General features: G+C 47.2%; 1 protein-coding gene across 1 annotated transcript in view; it reads right to left on the bottom strand.

The window, feature by feature from the left end:
• The window catches only part of LOC142557162 (ras-like GTP-binding protein Rho1), a 34,043-nt gene extending 15,936 nt beyond the window's left edge, over positions 1-18,107 (bottom strand). Inside the window, exon 1 of the mRNA XM_075668825.1 lies at positions 16,145-18,107. Within this exon, the coding sequence (XP_075524940.1) occupies positions 16,145-16,184 (40 nt within the window). The 5' untranslated portion in view covers positions 16,185-18,107. The remainder of the gene's footprint in view (positions 1-16,144) is intronic.
• Positions 18,108-18,772: the final 665 nt, after the last annotated feature.

Raw genomic sequence — 18,772 nt, 5'->3', positions numbered from 1 at the left:
CATCCATGCAACCGTTCTCGGCGAAATTGTCTTCCTTTTAAACAGCCGTGTTTACAAGGAACGCCTAGCATTCTTCGTTCCATCGCTCTTTACGCGGTCCTTGTTCTCGAGCTTCTTCGTCAGTCTCCAAGTCCCTGTCCCATTGTTAGCACCGGTAGAATGCGCTGATTGTACAACTGTCTGTTTAATGATAATTGTAAGCTTCCAGTCAGGATTTGATGACGTCTGCCATATGAGCTCCAAACCATTATTAATCTTCCGTAAATTTCCTTTTCATGATCACGGTCCCCTGTGAGTAACTGAACTAGGTAAACGTACTCCTTCACAGATTCCGGACTCCGGAGGCTGACCGGCCATCCTGAACTCTTGTTCCCTTGCCAGGTTATTGACCATTATCTTTGTTTTCTGCATACTAATCTTCAACCTCCCTCTTAAACTCTCTCTGTTAAGGTCTTCAATCATTTGTTGTAATTCGTCCCCAGTGTTGCTGAACGGGACAATGACATATGCAAACCAAAGGTTGCTGAGGTATTCGCCGTTGATGCTTACTCCTAAGCCTTCTATAGTTTAAAAGCTTGAATACTTCTTCCAAGAATGCAGTGAATAGCATTGGAGACATTGTGTCTCATTGTCTGACCCCTTTCTTTACAGGTATCTTTCTATAGTGTAGAATTAAGGTAGCTGTGGGATCTCTGTAGATATTTTCCAAGATATTTAAGTACGCCTCCTGTACTCCTTGATTACGTAATGCCCCTATGACTGCTGGGATCTCTACTAAATCAAATGCCTTTTCGTAATCTATGAAAGCTATATAGAGAGGCTGATTGCACGCCTCTGCGGATTTCCCAATTACCTGATTGATGACATGGATGTGGTCCATAGTAGCTAGAGTATTCTTTCCTGAAGTCAGCCTGTTCTCTTGGCTTACTGCATTCCAGTGTTGTCCTTATTCTACTGAAAATTATCTTGGTGAATATTTTATATAATATTGGAAGTAAGCTAATGGGTCTATCACCGTTTAATTATTTAACGTCTCCCTTTTTGTGGATTAATATAATGTTGGCATTCTTCCCGTTCTCTAGGAACTTTGAAGTCGTGAGGCAGTTCGTAAAAAACTCCGCCAGCTTCTCAAGCATGATGTCTCCTCCATCTTTGATTAAATTGACTTTTATTACATCTGTTGCCGCTTTTCCCCGTCAAGGTCCTTCTAACTGCAAGGTCCTTGTATCTGCAAGGTCCTTCTAACTTCATCGCTAGTTATAGGAGTCTCTGTACTGTGTTCGTTACTACTTCGAATGGAGGTATCATGGCTGCTTTGGGTACTGTCTGGTCAGTATAGAATTCTTCCGCTGCTTTTACTACACCATCTAAATTGCTGATGATACTACCGTGCTTATCTTTCAGTGCATACATCTTGGCTTGTCCTATGCCAAGTTTTCTTCTCACTGATTTCATACTACGTCCATTTTTTACTGCTCCCTCAGTTTTCTTACGTTATAATTGCGAATATATACATCCCTAATTTTCTCCTTGTTGATCAGTTTTGACAGTGCCGCGAATTATATTTGATCTCTTGAGTTGGACACTTTCATTCTTTGTCGTTTCTTTAATAGGTGCTTCGTTACTTGGGAGCGCTTACTCCAAAGTAAGCTTGGGAGAGCTTAGTGGTTGCCTTGGTGCCTTACCTCTCACTTCAAGTGCTGCTTCTGAAGCCAGCCTCGTTACGGTTTCATTAATTACCACTATGTCACCTTCTTCTTTCTGTTCTAAGGCTACATATTTGTTTGTAAGTACCAGACTGAATTGGTCTGCTTTTACCCTTACTGCGTCTACGTTGGCCTTTTTTCTTCTTGACCAATTTTAGTCTTTCTCTCTTCAAATTAAGGTCAATCATAGATCTCACTAACATATGATCACTGCATTTTACCCTACCTAATACTTCTACATCCTGCACTATGCTGGGATCTGCATAAAGTATTAAATCTATTTCATTTCTTGTTTCACCATTAGGGCTTTTCCAGGTCCACTTCCTGTTTCTACGCTTCCTGAAGAAAGTGTTCATTATTCGCGGCTAATTCCTTTCTGCGAATTCTACAAGCATTTCTTCTCTAGTGTTTGTAGAATCTACGCCGCAGTTGCAATTGCTTGTTCACCAGCCTGCTTTTTTCCCCACTTTTGCATTGAAGTCGCCCGTTACTACAGTATACTATGTTTGCACTTTTCTCATCGCTAATTCAACAGCTTCATAAAGCTGATCTACTTCATCATCATCATGACTGGATGTTGGAGCATAGGCTTGTACTACCTTTAATCTATACCTATTATTAAGTTTTACTACGACTACTGCTGCCCTCTCATTAATGCTGTAGAATTCGTCAATGTTGCCTGCTATGTCCTTACGGATTATGAATCCTACTCCGTACTGCTTCTTATCTGGGAGTCCTCTATAAAAGAGGAGGGCGTGGCCGTTAGTCAGCACTGCATAAGCCTCACCAGTTCTTCTAACCTCACTAAGGCCAATGATATCCCAAACAATGCCAGATCGTTCCTCAAAGAGTTCTGCTAAGCTAGCTATAAAACGACGGATGCATAGCCCACATTTTACCTTTCATACCGTTCATACGAGCAGCTTGCGGACTTCTTCAAGGCCTCCGGAAAAAATATACGAATTGAAAGCAGGATGCAGTTCTTCATTGAATTTCCCGTTGCCGACTAAGGGCTTACTGCATATCTTTTTATTCTTTCTGAGAGGCCACATTTTCTTGTTATTTGTGTAAAAAAGAACATATCGTAAAGGGTTGTACGAATCCATCCACATTCAAATAGAGAACGTAACTGTTTGAACAGCTGTGTCACTTTTATTCAAATGTACCGCAGTAATAAACACGGTGACATTTGACAATAACCCGCGGTGGTGGCGTATATAGTGGCTATGGCCTTACCCCACTGAGTCCGAGGGCGCAGGATCGAATCCCGCGCAGAAACTCCCTTGTATCGTGCATGCATGGGGTGCGCGTTAAAGAACCCCAGGTGGTCAAAAAATTAACCCGGAGGCTCCCACTAAGGCGCGCCTCGTTTGGCACGTAAAACCCAAGAATTTAACTTTATTTTTAACACTTGACGATTTCACCGAATAAATGGATGCTAAGAAATATCCCACTTTCAAGACATAAAGAACAACCGGACTTATTTTTGCCCCGCGAACCAGTTGTGGCCAAACCTACCAGGGCTTCGCGACTCCCAGTGCCCCTTTGGGAAACCGTGAGTTTCCATCGCATTGCCGTTGTGTATACAGATGCATCCCAGAATACAGCAGTTGTGACTTCGACTCGAACCAATGATAAAACCTAAAAAATTCACCCACGATTACAATATTCCCTAATGCGACGTTTGAGCGCAGCTGTACACGCGTTTTCATTTCGCGATATATCGGCTGGCGCGGACAATCTGTCTCGTGCGGGACGTTGCAAATGGAGCGAAGAGTGGCGCAACTGCCTCGCTAAACGGGAGGTCGCGAAAGGCTGCGCGTGGGTGACGCGTGGACGCGATTTACAGCAGCCGCTGCAGACAGAACTCCGCTCATGCAGCGCTTAGTTTCCATATATGGTATGTCGGTGTCGTCAACGGTGAACATACGACGCGCACTACTCTGGCGCCATCTCGTAGCCATTGCCGCTGCAGAGCAAGTCTTGCGCGGCACTACGCTTTTCTTCTCACGCTTTCGCCATACCCTCTTCCTCCGCTTTCCTCCTCGCGCTCTCTTCGCCCATCTGCCTCATCTCGTGCACCAACGAGATACATGCGACGCCTGCAACGCGCAGGCGTCGTGGTGGTGCTCCTAATCACGCCAGCGCACAGTGCGCCAGCATTGTGAGACGCCTGGTGGCTGAAAAGGCACTGTTTCTTCTGCCAAACGATTGTTGCCTATAGTGTGTTCCGTGGCGCCAGCACGTCGCAACCGCGTGTATATACAGGTAGTCCAACATCCAAGGGGTCCAAGCGCAGCGCTAAACATTATGTCGCTGCCACACACACACACACACACACACACACACACACACACATATATATATATATATATATATATATATATATATATATATATATATATATATATATATATATATATATATATATATATATATATTCATGATCAGTACGTCTTTCTACCATTCTCTTTATAGTGAAATAGTCTGTATTCGTCCCCCTAATTCCATTGGTTTTCTGCACAATCCCCATGGAAATTACACAGAATTTATATGGACTCCAAACATATTTCGTAAGAATTATACGGAAACCATAAGGAATTATGTTAATCGTGGCTTAACAGCGTGAATAAAACAATGACACGAAGAAACAAATGCCACAGCGCTTGTCTGTGGTATTTATGTCTTCATGTCATTGTTCTACCCACGCTGTTCAAGCTCAGTTCTGAATTTGAACCAATTATAGCGCTCGTCAAGATGTTGCTATTTAAATCGCATACGGAACGTTTCGGCAGGATGCCTTACTTCCGCACGACATCAGAAAAGTTCGCTCTATGTCATGAAGTCACGTTATAATGTCGATGACATCAGTCGCAGGTCCGGCGTTCTGAAACAAAGTTTACTGTTCAGTTAAACTATTTTCCCAACCTTTACACTTGCTAAGTATTGTGGTTTTACGTACGAGGAGCGTGTGACGCAGTTTTTTGGGAACTTTAACCCCTTTCCGTGGTTTATCCATTTGTACGTCTAACATCTTTCACGACAACAGGGTCACCTGGTGAGGGAAGCGGAGTGCGACTGCAGCACACGCCTCATGCTGTAACATGACGTGTTTCCGCGGTGACAGCATGGTGTGACTGCGCAGTGCTTCAATGCTGATCGCATTAACGTTGACACTCATCCTGAAATGGTTTCTGCCGTAATTCATTTTCTTTAAACACCAATGGTTGTCTGGATGGTAAAACCAGGATTTCCAGGTTCACAGAGAAAGTATAAGCCATCTCCTCACGTTTGTATACCGTAAGAACCGCTTTAATTGTTCGGATGTATAAACACGTCGTAGTTGGAAATTTATTGCGCTGTGATGGGGTTGTGACACATTTGTGCTATACACACTAGATTTTCATGTCGTCTCGCAATATTCGAAACGCAGTTCGCTCTTAGTTTTCGCCGTTATAGTGACGACACAACTGTCTGGACCAAATCAGTCTTTGACCAAATCAGCGCCGCCGCGGTATCTAGCTCCAATGGGTAATACGCACGCATAATCCGCATGTTGCAGGATCGACTCCCACCTGGGCGGGAAGTCGTGTTCCTAGTGCACTTTCATTTCTATTTCCTTTATATTTCTACGCGCCAGTTTTAAGAAGAACCGTTTATTACACCTACTCTATCCTTGGCTTCATTGTTCTCGTGACTTCATATGCTCGTAACTAACAAAATCGGACCTCTCGGTTCTTTTATAACCGCTTAACTGTGCAGCGAATTTCAGGCGCTTTCAGCCTCGTCAAATGCTCTTTCCAAACGGCATGAATTCTAATCTGCATTTTTGTAGTCTTATATGTGCATTACTGAAGCACAGTCGACTTTCGTTAATTCGACTTTTCGCTTATCTAGAACGCACTAGAAGGTTCCAGCAAGAAACCATGCACTGCTAACGAAGCGGAATACTCGTTTAGTTCGAATACGAAACCATCCATCCCTTCGGTTAATTCGACCAGAACGAACAAAAGATTCCGCTGTGCGCTGGACGACGTCTCTTGTGAGGATTTTGTCGACGCCGACGACAGCATTGAGGTCTGTGGGTCAGTGTACGACGACGACATCGCCAGCAACGTGACAGACATCGCAAACTGCAGTGACTAGAGCGACGCTTATACGACGTTGCCCACAGAGCCCTGCAAGAACCATCGAGTGTGGCTGACTGTAAGACCCTCAGCGGCGGTTCGCGTCGAGATGAAGAGAAGGTGACAAGTGCTCACAAAAAACAATCATGGCAGAAGACATGTGGCAATCCAATGACCGAAAAGCGCAAACTCGTAATGCTGGTCTCCGTTATCGCACATACCTGTCCCACCCAAGATTACACGGGTCAAGGGACTTGCCCCGATCGTTTCTCCCGAGTTGTTTCGATTCATCCATACATGGTCGTCGTTACCCTTCGTGCGCTGAATCACAATCGAAATTTGCATTGTGCACGTCTTTGACAAGTAATTGAAGCCTGTGTACCAGCCGCATCCACTTCTAATGAACAGCCCCAATATGCAGGCAGAGAAAACGAGAAAATTAAACGCGCAAATAAAATATCACAGTTTCGCCGTAAATGCGAAGCAGTGAATGCGATAGCGAGATGTTAGAATGTTACACGAAGTGTAAGACTCGTAGCTGTAGCGGCAGTAAGAATTGAAGCAAGCTTTAGCTAACTAAAAACGAGCTGTTGTGCTAGCGGTACTCTGTTTGAATCCTGCCATCGGACAGTTTTATTAGTTTATTAATTAGGGCCAACTTCTTTCTTAACGACTTTTCCACCACTTTTCCCTATCGGCTATGTTTCAAACCGCTTTCCTGGGCTGCATGGTCCCGGCGGTGGTACACAGGCGCGCCAGTCAAACCCAATCATTTTAAAGGGCCCCTGAACTGGTTCGGACAAATTTTGTAGACGTGTATAGGGTACAGCTAAAGTTAATCATTCGCACCACAATTTGTGTGAAACGTCTCATATTAAGAGAGCTACGGACAATTACAAGTTACCCTCCTCCATAGCCATGCATTTTCCCCTCAACTCGTTCGCCGAGTGATCGGAGCTAAGCTCCGCATTCACTGGCTCTGCGTCATGGTGGCACGTCGTGTCGTCGACTTCCGGTTCTCCACGAGCGAGCGCGCGAAGCCTCTCCAAACTCTCCGCCAGCTGCTTGGCAGTCGACTCCGAGCGAGAGCTATCGAAGCAGCGTGCGCTGCGAGCATTCTGTCGCAGCGCCAAACGTGTCTGGTATTCCGGTGACCACAGGCGAGCTGGGCGTTTCGACGGAACGGTGGAGGCATAAAACTCAAGCTGATGAAGGAACTTTAGCGTAGACGTACGTGAGCTTCCTGATCTATCTGCACGGTCCAGCCACCCGTTGTCGCAGAGATTAACCAGCCAAACAAAAAGCTAATATTGCTCTAACCAAGTGTAAAACATTTTAAACATTTACAAAACAAAACGTGTGAACGATTACACTCCTGCGAAAAATTTACACCAGCAGCAAAGAATACATTTCGTTACTGCTACTGTGTGTGGTTGAGTTCTGTGCCACTAGGTGGCTGCACCGTGCAGACCGTTCACATTGGCGCTTCTGCTCATCCCGCGAAATGACACGATCAAACGGCCAGGGCCTGTCCCCGTGCGCTTGCGTTTACCCTAATATCGTACTCGCGAAACGCTATTGCGTTAGTAATCTTCTGGTGTATGGTGACGGCCGCAAACGCGCAAATCCTGGCGCCGATCGAATAGCGGCAGTCCGATGCGCTGCAGCCACTCCGCTCGTCTTCTGCCTTGCAGAGGGATACGATGTCGCAGCTTTACATATTGCCAGTCGCTACGTTTGCAGTCCACAACGCAACAAAGTCGAATCATAATGCTCGCGAAAAGACTTAGACCGACTCTCACCGCGGAGCTGTCGTCAAAATGGAGCACGTTGTAACACAAGCAGACGACGCTTGCTGCGTGCCGGAAGTGCTTAATTAAGTGTAGTGAGAAATTTTTCTTGTGCGTTCTCTTTCTGTTACTTTCTTTTTATAGAACCAAATTGACTAACATTCCAACTATTACGAACATCATTTGTTCGCCATAAAGGTGGAAAAATTATCGAAGACTCATCCTGGGCAGCCAATCGTATAGCTCGCCCTACGACGCCAATTGGGTGATTTACGTCATATGGGTAGGGGCGGCTGAAAATTCCGCCGAGCAGTGTGCTGCGATCGGCAACGATGTACATTTCTAAAACCTTATAATAAATTACGCGCTTTACGCTGAGCTCATAGATCCGTCAATTAATGATCAGAAAGACCTACTCTAACGACTCTAACGACGTTTGTAGAAAATCATCAAGATCGTTTCAGGGTTCCTTTAAAGTTTGAGTTTAGGTTTTGTTGCGCGCTTGTAATACTAAAGTCTGAGAAGACTTAAGATTAAACGCATTCGCTGTCGGTGCTTTTTTTCACGACATTTGTTTGTGGGCTGCCATTCTAAAAAATTCTGAGGAATAATTTTGTCAGGAATTCAAGACCTGATATGAGCAACTGTAGTAATAGAGTGGTATGGAAATATAGCACGCATATACCGCATCTCGTTTACCATATGGCATGGCATATATCGTACATATATACCTAAATATATACGGAGCCTCACGGCGACGCGCGGACGGCAATAATTCGCTAGGAGTGTCTAACTAATTGCCATCGCAATAATATGGATGTCGGTTACTTTGAACACCCGCCACAAATTTAGAGTGAAAAAAAAAATAACTTGAAAGGAAACCCCCACGGTTGCCGATGAGGTGCCAACAAATCAAGGCGAGCGCCGAAATCGCACCGTTGATGTAGCAATCTCGGAGGACACGGGTACACACCATAGAGCTTCCTACAAAAATGACTAGAGGACATTCTCGCGCTGCGATCGCGTTCAGCCCCCCCCCCCCCCACCCACCCCACAGGAATGATGGATATATCGTGCGTGAAGTTGTCTACTTTTCGTGCTTGTGGAATCAAATGTCGTGAAGTCATTCATTGCGCTTTACCTTACCAAATGTCCAAGCTCTCGCAGTTTTATATCAAGGAAAAATATATAGTCTCCACGCACGTGCGTGGAGACTATATAGTAAGGGCATAATGAACTCGCAACTGCGAATTTACTATGCAATGCGTTGAAAATAAATCGAGTTGTAAGGCCACGAAGCCGTTTGAAGCATGGAGGACGAGGTTTAGGCTAATTTTTATGATACGCACTGCCCCATCATTCACGTGCTGGACGAACAGCCATGCTTGCACCTCCCGGAGACAATGCGCTAAAGCTCTCTCTCTCTCTCTCTCTCTCTCTCTCTCTCTCTCTCTCTCTCTCTCTCTTTTCATTTTCTCTGTGCACAGAAAAGGACACACAGAAATTTAGACCCGTCTCCAATGGCAGTGGCAGAGGGCCTAATAACATATGCGCCTATACAAGGAACAGGAAAGTATGTAAATAGAACACAGATTAAGCGCGAAACATAGGTTTAAACCAGTAGCAATAATTCATAGTCACAATGAGAAACTAACATCAAGTAACTTTTTTTTTCTCTTGTGAGGAAACTGTTACTCCAGCAGGTTTCAGGAAGCGCTTAATTGTTAGCGTCTATTATATGTTTCCGATGCCTCCCCGTTTGCGCGCTTCTCCCGCTCTCTCGGAATTAAGGGCTCCTCCAATGCACATTCCTGATAACATTTAGTAAAGCAATACAGGTCCTTCTTTAATATCGTGTTTGTAAAACTGGGCGCAATATAACCATGCACATTCCTGAGGACGTATTCTCGGACGATCACTTTCGGCGATACTGCCACTTTTGCCTGGCTTAAGCGCCCAACCAGCCAATCAGCTCATCCGGTTTTTCTTCTTCTTTTTTCTCTCAACCGGCCGATAAATAAGGGCACACTGAAAGTGGATGTCGCCAAAAGCGACCGTCCGAGAATACGTCGCCCGATCGCCCTCTGCGTGCCGGCAACCGAATGGGAGCTTCACGGAAGAGTCAGTAACGCACAGCGGGTGGAGTGACATCATCTATCACAGCCGCTGTCGTTATACTGTCTGGCTGAATGCCCCTGCACTGAACGGAACTAGTGAGACGGAGTGTGGACCCTTCCACAACTGCAGGAAATGTACGCGACGCGTGTGACTCGATGACGCACTAGCATTGCTCCTATATATATATATATATATATATATATATATATATATATATATATATATATGCTGCAGACACGACGGAGAGAGTGAAGGTAGGATTACACAATGAGCCGTCTCTTCTGAACGCCCCGTAGCATCGCGATTGGAGAGAGAGATCGAGTTGTCGCGGTGTCAGGGAATGACGCACAACACGCTAGATTTGTAATGTAGGAAGCAACTGCGACCACGCGCTACCTCGCGCATAACTTCCCGCAGTAATGTATGTATCCGATCGGCGGTCGCCTCTGTCGCGCTGCGCACCTCTAAAGGATCGCATAAAAAGGAACACTAAATCGCTCAATACAGGTAAAGTATTCTGTCAAAGCCCTATCCATTCGTTTGATGGGAACAAGTTGATTACTGAGAAAACGGAGGTCAAACTAACTTCCTTATCTTGAATTTCGCGCCAGGGCCTAATCGTCAGCGCGTTAGTGTGCGTGTCCTTTAGCAGTTTGGTCGTTTTTGTGCTTGTAAGGTATTCGAACGTGCTAAATGTTCTGGTTCTGTCTGGTTTGTTTAGAATACAATGTTGTCGCCTCGTTACGATAAAGGAGTTTACTATATATTCCGTTTCAGACACTGCAGGTGCACTGCTGTGGAACTTCTTGCATTGGCTGCGTTCGCATTTGGATATAGTTCGATGTTTTTTTTTGACCGCAGTTGTGCGCAACTGTTTTTTATATGGTCTAACTATTCAATGAAACAAGTTTTAAACCTTAACAAACTCACTGGGGTGTACGGCTCCTAACGCGTTGTTTTAGATCATTTTATATTTGTTGTTGTTCTTTCGCAGTTGTCTTTTTTTTTTTTTCATTTGCAGCCCGTCGCGGGGAGCCTCACGAACATGCTCGCGCGAGCGAACGCCGTTGGCGCGCAGGGAAGCGTGGAACTACAAACTCACACTTTTCTTACCCCGCGCACTTTGCACTTATTCTTTCCCGCCACATACCCGACACCCAAGTGTCGCTTTTGCCCTGTCCCCATAGCAGATCTCTCCCATATCATGTGGCAATGCCCCATCAAAACTCCCCCCCGCAAGCTCAAACCATTAATTAGTAGCGAGGAGCTGTGGGAGACTGCCCTGCGCAGCTCCGATCCCACCCTACAGGACCGAGTCCTGAGGTGGGCTGAGGAGGTAGCGGAGGCCTACCACGACTGGTAGACGGACTTCTAGCCACATAATGTGGTGACGGACGCCTGCTGGGACTGGAGTACTTAGACCTCCCTCTCTCCTCCCCGGCTCCTCCCCTTTCTTAAAAGGGGAATAAAGTTCATTCATTCATTCATGGAGGGAACGCGCGGAGTGATACATTTTCGTGACCGAACTTCTTGCGTAGCTTCCACGGCGTTCATGACGTTACGGCGAACTGGTGCAGGAACTTCAGGGTGGTGGCGCCACTTATCTCCCGTTCTTGAGTGTCTTTCTTTTTATGGCTTTCCAAACCTCGTAGCACGGCAAAATGTGGAAGAATTATCGCTTTTGTGGAAGCGTAATGAACTCGCGCATACAGTTTGGCTTTGTGTTCATACTAGTACACACGCTTCTCGACGCTCTCACCAGTTGCCCCCTTGCCATTGTCTCGCGTAAACGCACTGTCCGGGGCTCAGCTTTGCATTTACGCGATTGATTAAATTCTGGGGTTTTAAGAGACGTATAACTATAGGTCCTGATTGTGAGGCACCCCGTAGTGTAAGGGGCTCCGGATAAATTTTGACCACCTGGGGCTTCTTCACCGCGCGCGTGAATCGAAGTACACGGGCTATTTTCTTTTTTTGCAGCGAAGTTGTTAAGGCCCAGTTCCTCCAGGATCGTGTAGGCGTGTAGACGCAAAAACTCGGAGCCTTCTCCTCCGACGTCCGCGTCAGACGCCACCTGCGTTCGTGCTGCCGAGTACGCACACTGATTGACGCGGTCCTACATACTATAGAATAAAACGTCATTACGTGGGCCGATCCCGAAGATAGTGCAATGCCGGGCCGACCCGCGGCGGAGGTGCAGTTCGCCATTAAGGGGCGCACATACACAGATTCGCTGGTCATCCTTCTTCACGGAGTGGAAGGGCCACTGAGATTTTTTTTCATTTTTTTTTTTTCAATTTCGGCCTCATCCACATGCGGTCGCTTCGCCAGGGATCAAGCCCGCGACTTCGAGCTCAGAAGCGCAACGCCATAACTGAGCTAAGCGCGGTGGTGCACATACCTAATTATATATATATATATGTGTGTGTGTGTGTGTGTGTGTGTGTGTGTGTGTGTGTGTGTGTGTGTGTGTGTGTGTGTGTGTGTGTGTGTGTGTGTTAATTCAGTGTATGGACCATTGAATTTATTCCGAGAGGGAATAGCGCATGCGTCTTCGACCATGCAGAGGCGCAGCGTCTCAACGATAGCGTTATGGTGGCCATAACAGCGTCTCAAAACGCTACATAGCTGTCGCGTGGGATGAACGCGAGAACACACTCCCCTTACCACCGGTATACCATCGCACGGTGGTACTGCACGGTGATACCACCACTACCGCTACCACTGGTGCAACCGGGAGATCCATTACCGCACGGTTGTATACGTGCCACCGATACCGATACCACTATGTAGCATCACCGGTGCTGGCTAAAAGCCAGAAATCCGTAACTTTTGCTTCTCACGTCGCGTTTCAGCTACTCCGTGCTGAAGGCCAGTTAGGAGTATGTACGGCTGCGTCGGTGAAAACTAACCGCTGACCCGCCGTGGTTGCTCAGTGGCTACGGTGTTGGGCTGCCGAGCACGTGGTCGCGGGATCGAATCCCGGCCACGGCGGACGCATTTCGATGGAGGCGAAAACACCCGTGTACTTAGATTGAGGTGCACGTGAAAGAGCCCCAGGTGGTAGAAATTTCCAGAGTCCTCCACAACGGCATGCCTCATAATCAGAAAGTGGTTTTGGCACGTAAAACCCCATAATTTTTTAACCGATGGGGTACATTGTCCAGCAACGCCGCCTGCGTGGTAGCCCCGACCAGGATGTCGGGGAGAACGTACTTGTACGGAATGTACAAGTTGCATGTACCCGGAATGACCTTTTAGACACTTTAATTTGCGTTGTCGCAGCAGTGTGTTCATGAGCCCAGAAAACTTCCAGATCATGTTTTTTTTTTTTTTTTACAGCCACGTTATCTCAAGGAAAATAAGTATTTTGTCTTATGGCTAACTAGAAGTATACGTGTTCTTGATGTGTTCAGATATAAGGAATGTTCACCCCGCGTCGAGGCCACGTATGCAGCTACCTTTTGAACCTGGAAGTAAAATTCATTTGTCAGGTATTCTAACTATAAGCAGTAAAACTGGCGCTTCCTGCAGGGTTCTATATACTTATAGGCTGTTGTAACTTGCGCCTCATTAGGGAGCCTACATGCAAGTTAGTCGTCATGGAATACGTGTGTGTAAACATTGAAAGGGTCTCGAAGTCCCTCTGTGACGTTTTCAGCTGAAGAACATCGATCAAAGGGCTTATCTGTCTTAAATGTATCAGTTGTTCAGATTGGTGTACACCTGTCAAGGATCTTTTTTATTAATTTTTAACGCGAGAGCGTTAAGGAGCTCGTGTCGCAGAAAAGCCGGCGTCGGTGGTGTTGGCCGTGAGCGGAAAATCCCGGAAGGCAATTCATAAATAAAAACAACCTGAAAGATGGGCTGGGTGGGTTTCGAACCAGGGTCTCCGGAGTGTGAGACGGAGCCATGAGACTCAGTCATGAGTTCGATGGTTCAAAGCGGGACAAAAGCGCCTCTAGTGAATGCGGTGTTGCCTTAGAAACGTGCCGTAGAAAGTTATACTGCGGTGTATATCGGTAATTATGAGCATGTAAATTACAGAGGTTGCAGTTAAACGAGTAGCGAAGTACGTTTCCGCTACATTTTTTCTGCGCTTGGCGCACACGCTGAGCCATCTTGCGGCAAACACAGAAGACCCCCTCCTCGCAATGTACGGCGCTGCCCCAACAGGTGGTGCGCCACTCGCCCGCTTCTCCCCTTCGTCTCGTCAAGAGCATGCCGAGCGAATGAGTGGGCGGGGCGAAAGGGGTGCGATAACGCTATCGCGTTCCACTCTTGAAGGCGAAGCTTAAGCGTCCTCCAATTTTTTTTAATGCGTAAGCATTTCTACGCCTATACAACGAGGAAATACGACCATCTGTCGTGTAAGACAAATTGCTATAAAGAAATCAATGCATAAAACAAAACAAATTCGAGAGGGAAAACGTTGGCGGCGGTGAGTTTCGAAAGTACTATAGTATACCCGCGCTCAGAAGTCGAGTGCCTTACCCACTGGGTTAAACAACCACGCTTGCAGAAGGCGAATATATTTGAACCATGTGAATGTGTTGTACCGGCGGTACAAAACAAATATCAAAGGAGAATAGTTTCTATGAAAGTTTTCTTGAAAGGTTTAGCGATGGTGGAATAAAAGACATCTCTGGAACAACACGTAGAGCTGACTTGTAGCATTGTAGACATAAGGAAAATTCCGATTTTGCGGAAGTTTAATGCAAAACATGCCACATCTCCGATGCGTTTCGGTGGTTGCGGGATGCGCCTTACGTTGGGGCGTTCCTTCGCCGATCGAAATGACACTGGTCTCTAAGGGCTCGTGCGCTTTACGTCAGATATACAAGCAGTCAATGAGTTGATTTTGATAAGGAGTGATGAGGGCTTATATGGGTCTCATCACGGTTGATAATCGTTCGACGCGGATGAATAAGATCCTAAAGAGCGATAAGGGCTTATAAACCAATTCTGATCAGAGTTATAAGTATACCGATAAGGGTTGTTAAGGATCGGATCAGCTCCGATAAGGTTAATAAGGACATACAAGAATTGAAAGGATCGGGTCAATTGCGATAAGACTCATACCGACGGATAAGGGTTGATAAAGCTCGGATCGAGTCCGATAAGGTTTATAACAAGCGATCAGGGTAGATAAGGGTCAGATCTAGGGGGGAATGCGAAAAACACCCGTGTACTTATATTCAGGTGCACGTTAAAGAACCGCAGGTTGTCAAAATTTCCGGAGTCCCCCACTACGGCGTGCCTCATAATCATAAAGTGGTTTTGCCACGTAAAACCCCATAATAAAAAACAACAAGGTCGAAGAAAAAAATGTAAAAGTTTTATAATGTTTCGGTGCCCAACACGGGTTTCGTGTTCACAATGAACGAGCTGTGCAGCAATAATCGTTACGTATGTGGGTCGAATGACGCAATACCTACGTGTATAGGAGCAATTTAGAAAGGGGCCCCCCGCGTGTCCGGTTTGTCGTGTGCGCTGCGCCGATTGCACGCAAAATGATTCAAGAAGCAGGTGGCGCATGATAGCGCAATCTATTTTTCGATGACCGGTACCGATTGCCAATCAGTGTTGTGAGCTGCTTTTTTTTTTTTTTCAAGATACAACAGTGACTGTCGTTCTCCCTCTAGCGTCATTTAATGCGATTAGCTTGCTTAGTCTACTTTAGCATCTATCTATCTATCTATCTATCTATCTATCTATCTATCTATCTATCTATCTATCTATCTATCTATCTATCTATCTATCTATCTATCTATCTGTCCTCGTTACGCCGCTTTCTCCTGTGACCCAAGCTGTCGACTAGCTTGGGCCACTAGGTATGCGCTGGCTGTGGTCTTGGCGGGCAGACATCATGGACCATTGGGTATGCACGTGCACGAATAGACAACTTGCTGCTGGCTGCTGGATGACCTAGTAGAGAACTTGGGTCCCTGGGTATGTGCCCCCGAAGCCGACAACTTACACTCCCCACAATTACAGAACGTAAACGTAATCTATGAAACATCTACCAAAGAATGAATTCGCCATCATCAAATTACACATCCACCACTACTTGAATGCAACTCGTATTAACGTAATAACTTCCTAAGGATGAGTTCCGCCTGATATTTCAGAGAGGTCGCCTCCGATGTTATTTTTTTCGGAACCTTCGGCTGCCTGTCCTTTATGCTTCTCTCTCTACACCGACCTACCTTCGAGCTGTCACAAAGCGCATATGCTCCGCAGCACCCTTACTGTTCAGCATGTCATTCCTTTGAAATAACAATGGCGCGACGACTTCGTTGATTTCGAGCGAAGGAGCGCGAACGTAGCGCGCTCACCCGAGACACTTTGCGGGGAGCACGAATATGTCGCGAGATAGAAATAACGTGTATGTACGTCTCACCTTCCGAGGGAGCCGAGATGCACTGCTTCAGCGTCTTCATATTCGTTCGCGGTGCTGAGGCCCAGCTTGTCGTTGATGTTGATGTATCCCTTGACCTCGGGGTGACGTTTTTCTTCAACACGACGAAAGGTTCGACACAGAACTACAGCCGCGCACTGTTACCATACACCTTTCCCACAATCAGCGCGAAAGGCCACCAAACACTGCGACGATGTCACGATAACACGACAACGCATGCGGCCGAGACAACTATATGTACAGTACATATACCGTTCAATACCAAGCCGCGGAAAGCGTAAATGTCAGACTACTGTTGCCTGCCGAACACTTGCGCCTATGACATCGTGCCTAAGGAAAGACAAAGGGGTACACTTTCTTGACCTTCGACGTTGGCCGTCAACTATGACGCGAGTGACTCGTTAAAGTCGAATCTGTTGCGAATGTGAAGACGCGCTATAATGCGCCGACAAACTTCACCACGCCCTTCCAACTGCGACGCGTACTAGGCGAGAGATTCTCTCAGGGCGGCTTGACGAGCGGATGCGTAACCAAAGTTTGTAAACACGTTAGTCATTCCATACAGCGTCGGTTTACCTAAGGCAAAAACTATGGCGACGCCAGCGAGTACGTCACAGACAATGTACGCGCACTTGTCTCGGCGCGTAGAGGTCTATTTCGCAACGAATATAACCAACTACGGACGGTGAAACTGCAGTGAAGGTGGCTCGGTTTCGGAGCTCAGTTCCACTGGCAATCCGGGTTTGCTTGACAGTGAACCGGAAGCCGATGAATTAATCACTTCAGACACGGCGGCAAGCGATCACTCCGCAATACGCATACGCTGGCATGCTTCGAGTCAGGAGTAGGACGCCATATACCCTGAGAAGACAGCTTTCAAAACACCTCCGGCGACCAGGATGAACCGAGATCTATAGGAACCAGGTACACATCTCGCTACTAGCATTACGTGTTCGTCTTTCGTCATTCGTTCAGCGACCGTCGAAGTCCAGCACGCACACACGTCACAAATGAACGATCCGCGTCACAGCTGTCTTAATCGTGACTCGACAACCAACCACTACACACGCGCACATGCACGGACGTTCCAAACTTCCACAAAGGCACACACGTCTTCTGACTCGACTTCCGAATATTTCCACATTTTTCGGACCATAAACACCGACAGTTTCACTGTATCTAAGAGAGGGCAACGAATTGCACGTCGCAGGAAAGCACGTCCAGATGACCGCTGCAAGCAGACGGAAATGCGTCGAACCACAACTACACGACCGCAAATCACAATACAATTCACCAAGGTCTTCCAGACGATCACGCGCGTCCTGCGCCGACGAGCTCCAGACGGCGACCAGACGATAGCCAATAAGTGTGCCCCGCACGGGCGACGTCGTTGCGGGTGCAGAAGTCGTCCAACCGTCTGTCTACACAAGCGCGCGTACACACACACACACAAAGGCGCGACCGCGCGCTCGAAACGAACGAACGACGACGCACTTGCCGCTGGCTGACCTCTTCTAAAACTCTGCCGCTAGCGACGGGGCGTCGCCGTCGTAGCACAGGCAGCGATTGCAGCGGCGTCGGCAGCAGGCCAGCCCCAGCTAGCCTCAAACACTCGCCGGAGCTGCTTGAAATCGTCGCACGTATTACAAGGCCCGACCACCAGCGCGTACGCCGCCGCCGCCGCGATGCTCCCTCGCCGCTTCTGCACGCGTAGTGGTGGCCGTCTCGGGCTGTGCGCACACCTATAGCACTTCCTCCAAGTTCCTCCACGCGTCCTCGCTCGCACGTAGCAAACAGCGGTAACAAGTGTGTGCGTGTGCGTGCATGTATATACTTCGGCAGGGGGTGGAGAGTTCAGACGGCGTGGAATAAGACGCCGTGGCAAATACCCTGTTATTCTTCTTTTTGTTTTTCCTTATTCCAGTCGACCGCTTAGCTGTAGCTGCTTCTGTGTATATTACAGTCATTATACGCAGTCTACTTCGGGATCTCCCGTGAACCTTGAGAGAGGGAGACACGCAATGCCTTCCCCCTCCTAATGTGTGCGTGTCTGTCGCGCCGTTCTTCGGGCGAGGCGGAAAGACAATGAAATCTTCTGCGCCGTAAACTCGTGCATATAGGGAACGAAGAACAAAAAGACGTTATTTTCTTTCTCTCACTCTCATCACGTGCGTGTATACAAACACGCGCCTATGTATCACACACATGCTCCATAAGTAGCTGTAGGACGCCGGGCCGAGCAGATGGCGGAGGTTTAGAGCCTGGCATGTGCGCACTGTGAGCGGCCTATTGTTCCTATATTGACATCGATGGAACGCCTTTATCAACGCTGTTGCGGGCGTTTCGAGGTTCTTGTTCCACTCAAAAATGCATTTCGTGGACGGTTCGCGGTTGCTTGCCGGCCGCTTGTGGTTTCAGCGCGAAACATCGAAGGTCGGCCAGCATCACGTGACACGGTAGGGCGTCCACGGAAAGGGCCTCCGTGTAATATAAAGCGGTGGAACACATGGAGAAAAGTGAGATCACCTTGCAACGTGCGCGCGTCTTGTAACCAGGCCAATCACTTAGAATACGTACAGTTAAACATTTCCTGTGGAGAAAAATACAAAC

This window comes from Dermacentor variabilis, chromosome 9, assembly GCF_050947875.1.
Source record: "Dermacentor variabilis isolate Ectoservices chromosome 9, ASM5094787v1, whole genome shotgun sequence".
NCBI classification, from domain to species: Eukaryota; Metazoa; Arthropoda; class Arachnida; order Ixodida; family Ixodidae; genus Dermacentor; species Dermacentor variabilis.
Note: the sequence above shows the minus strand (reverse complement) of the source record. Positions and strands in the feature narration are given on the sequence as shown.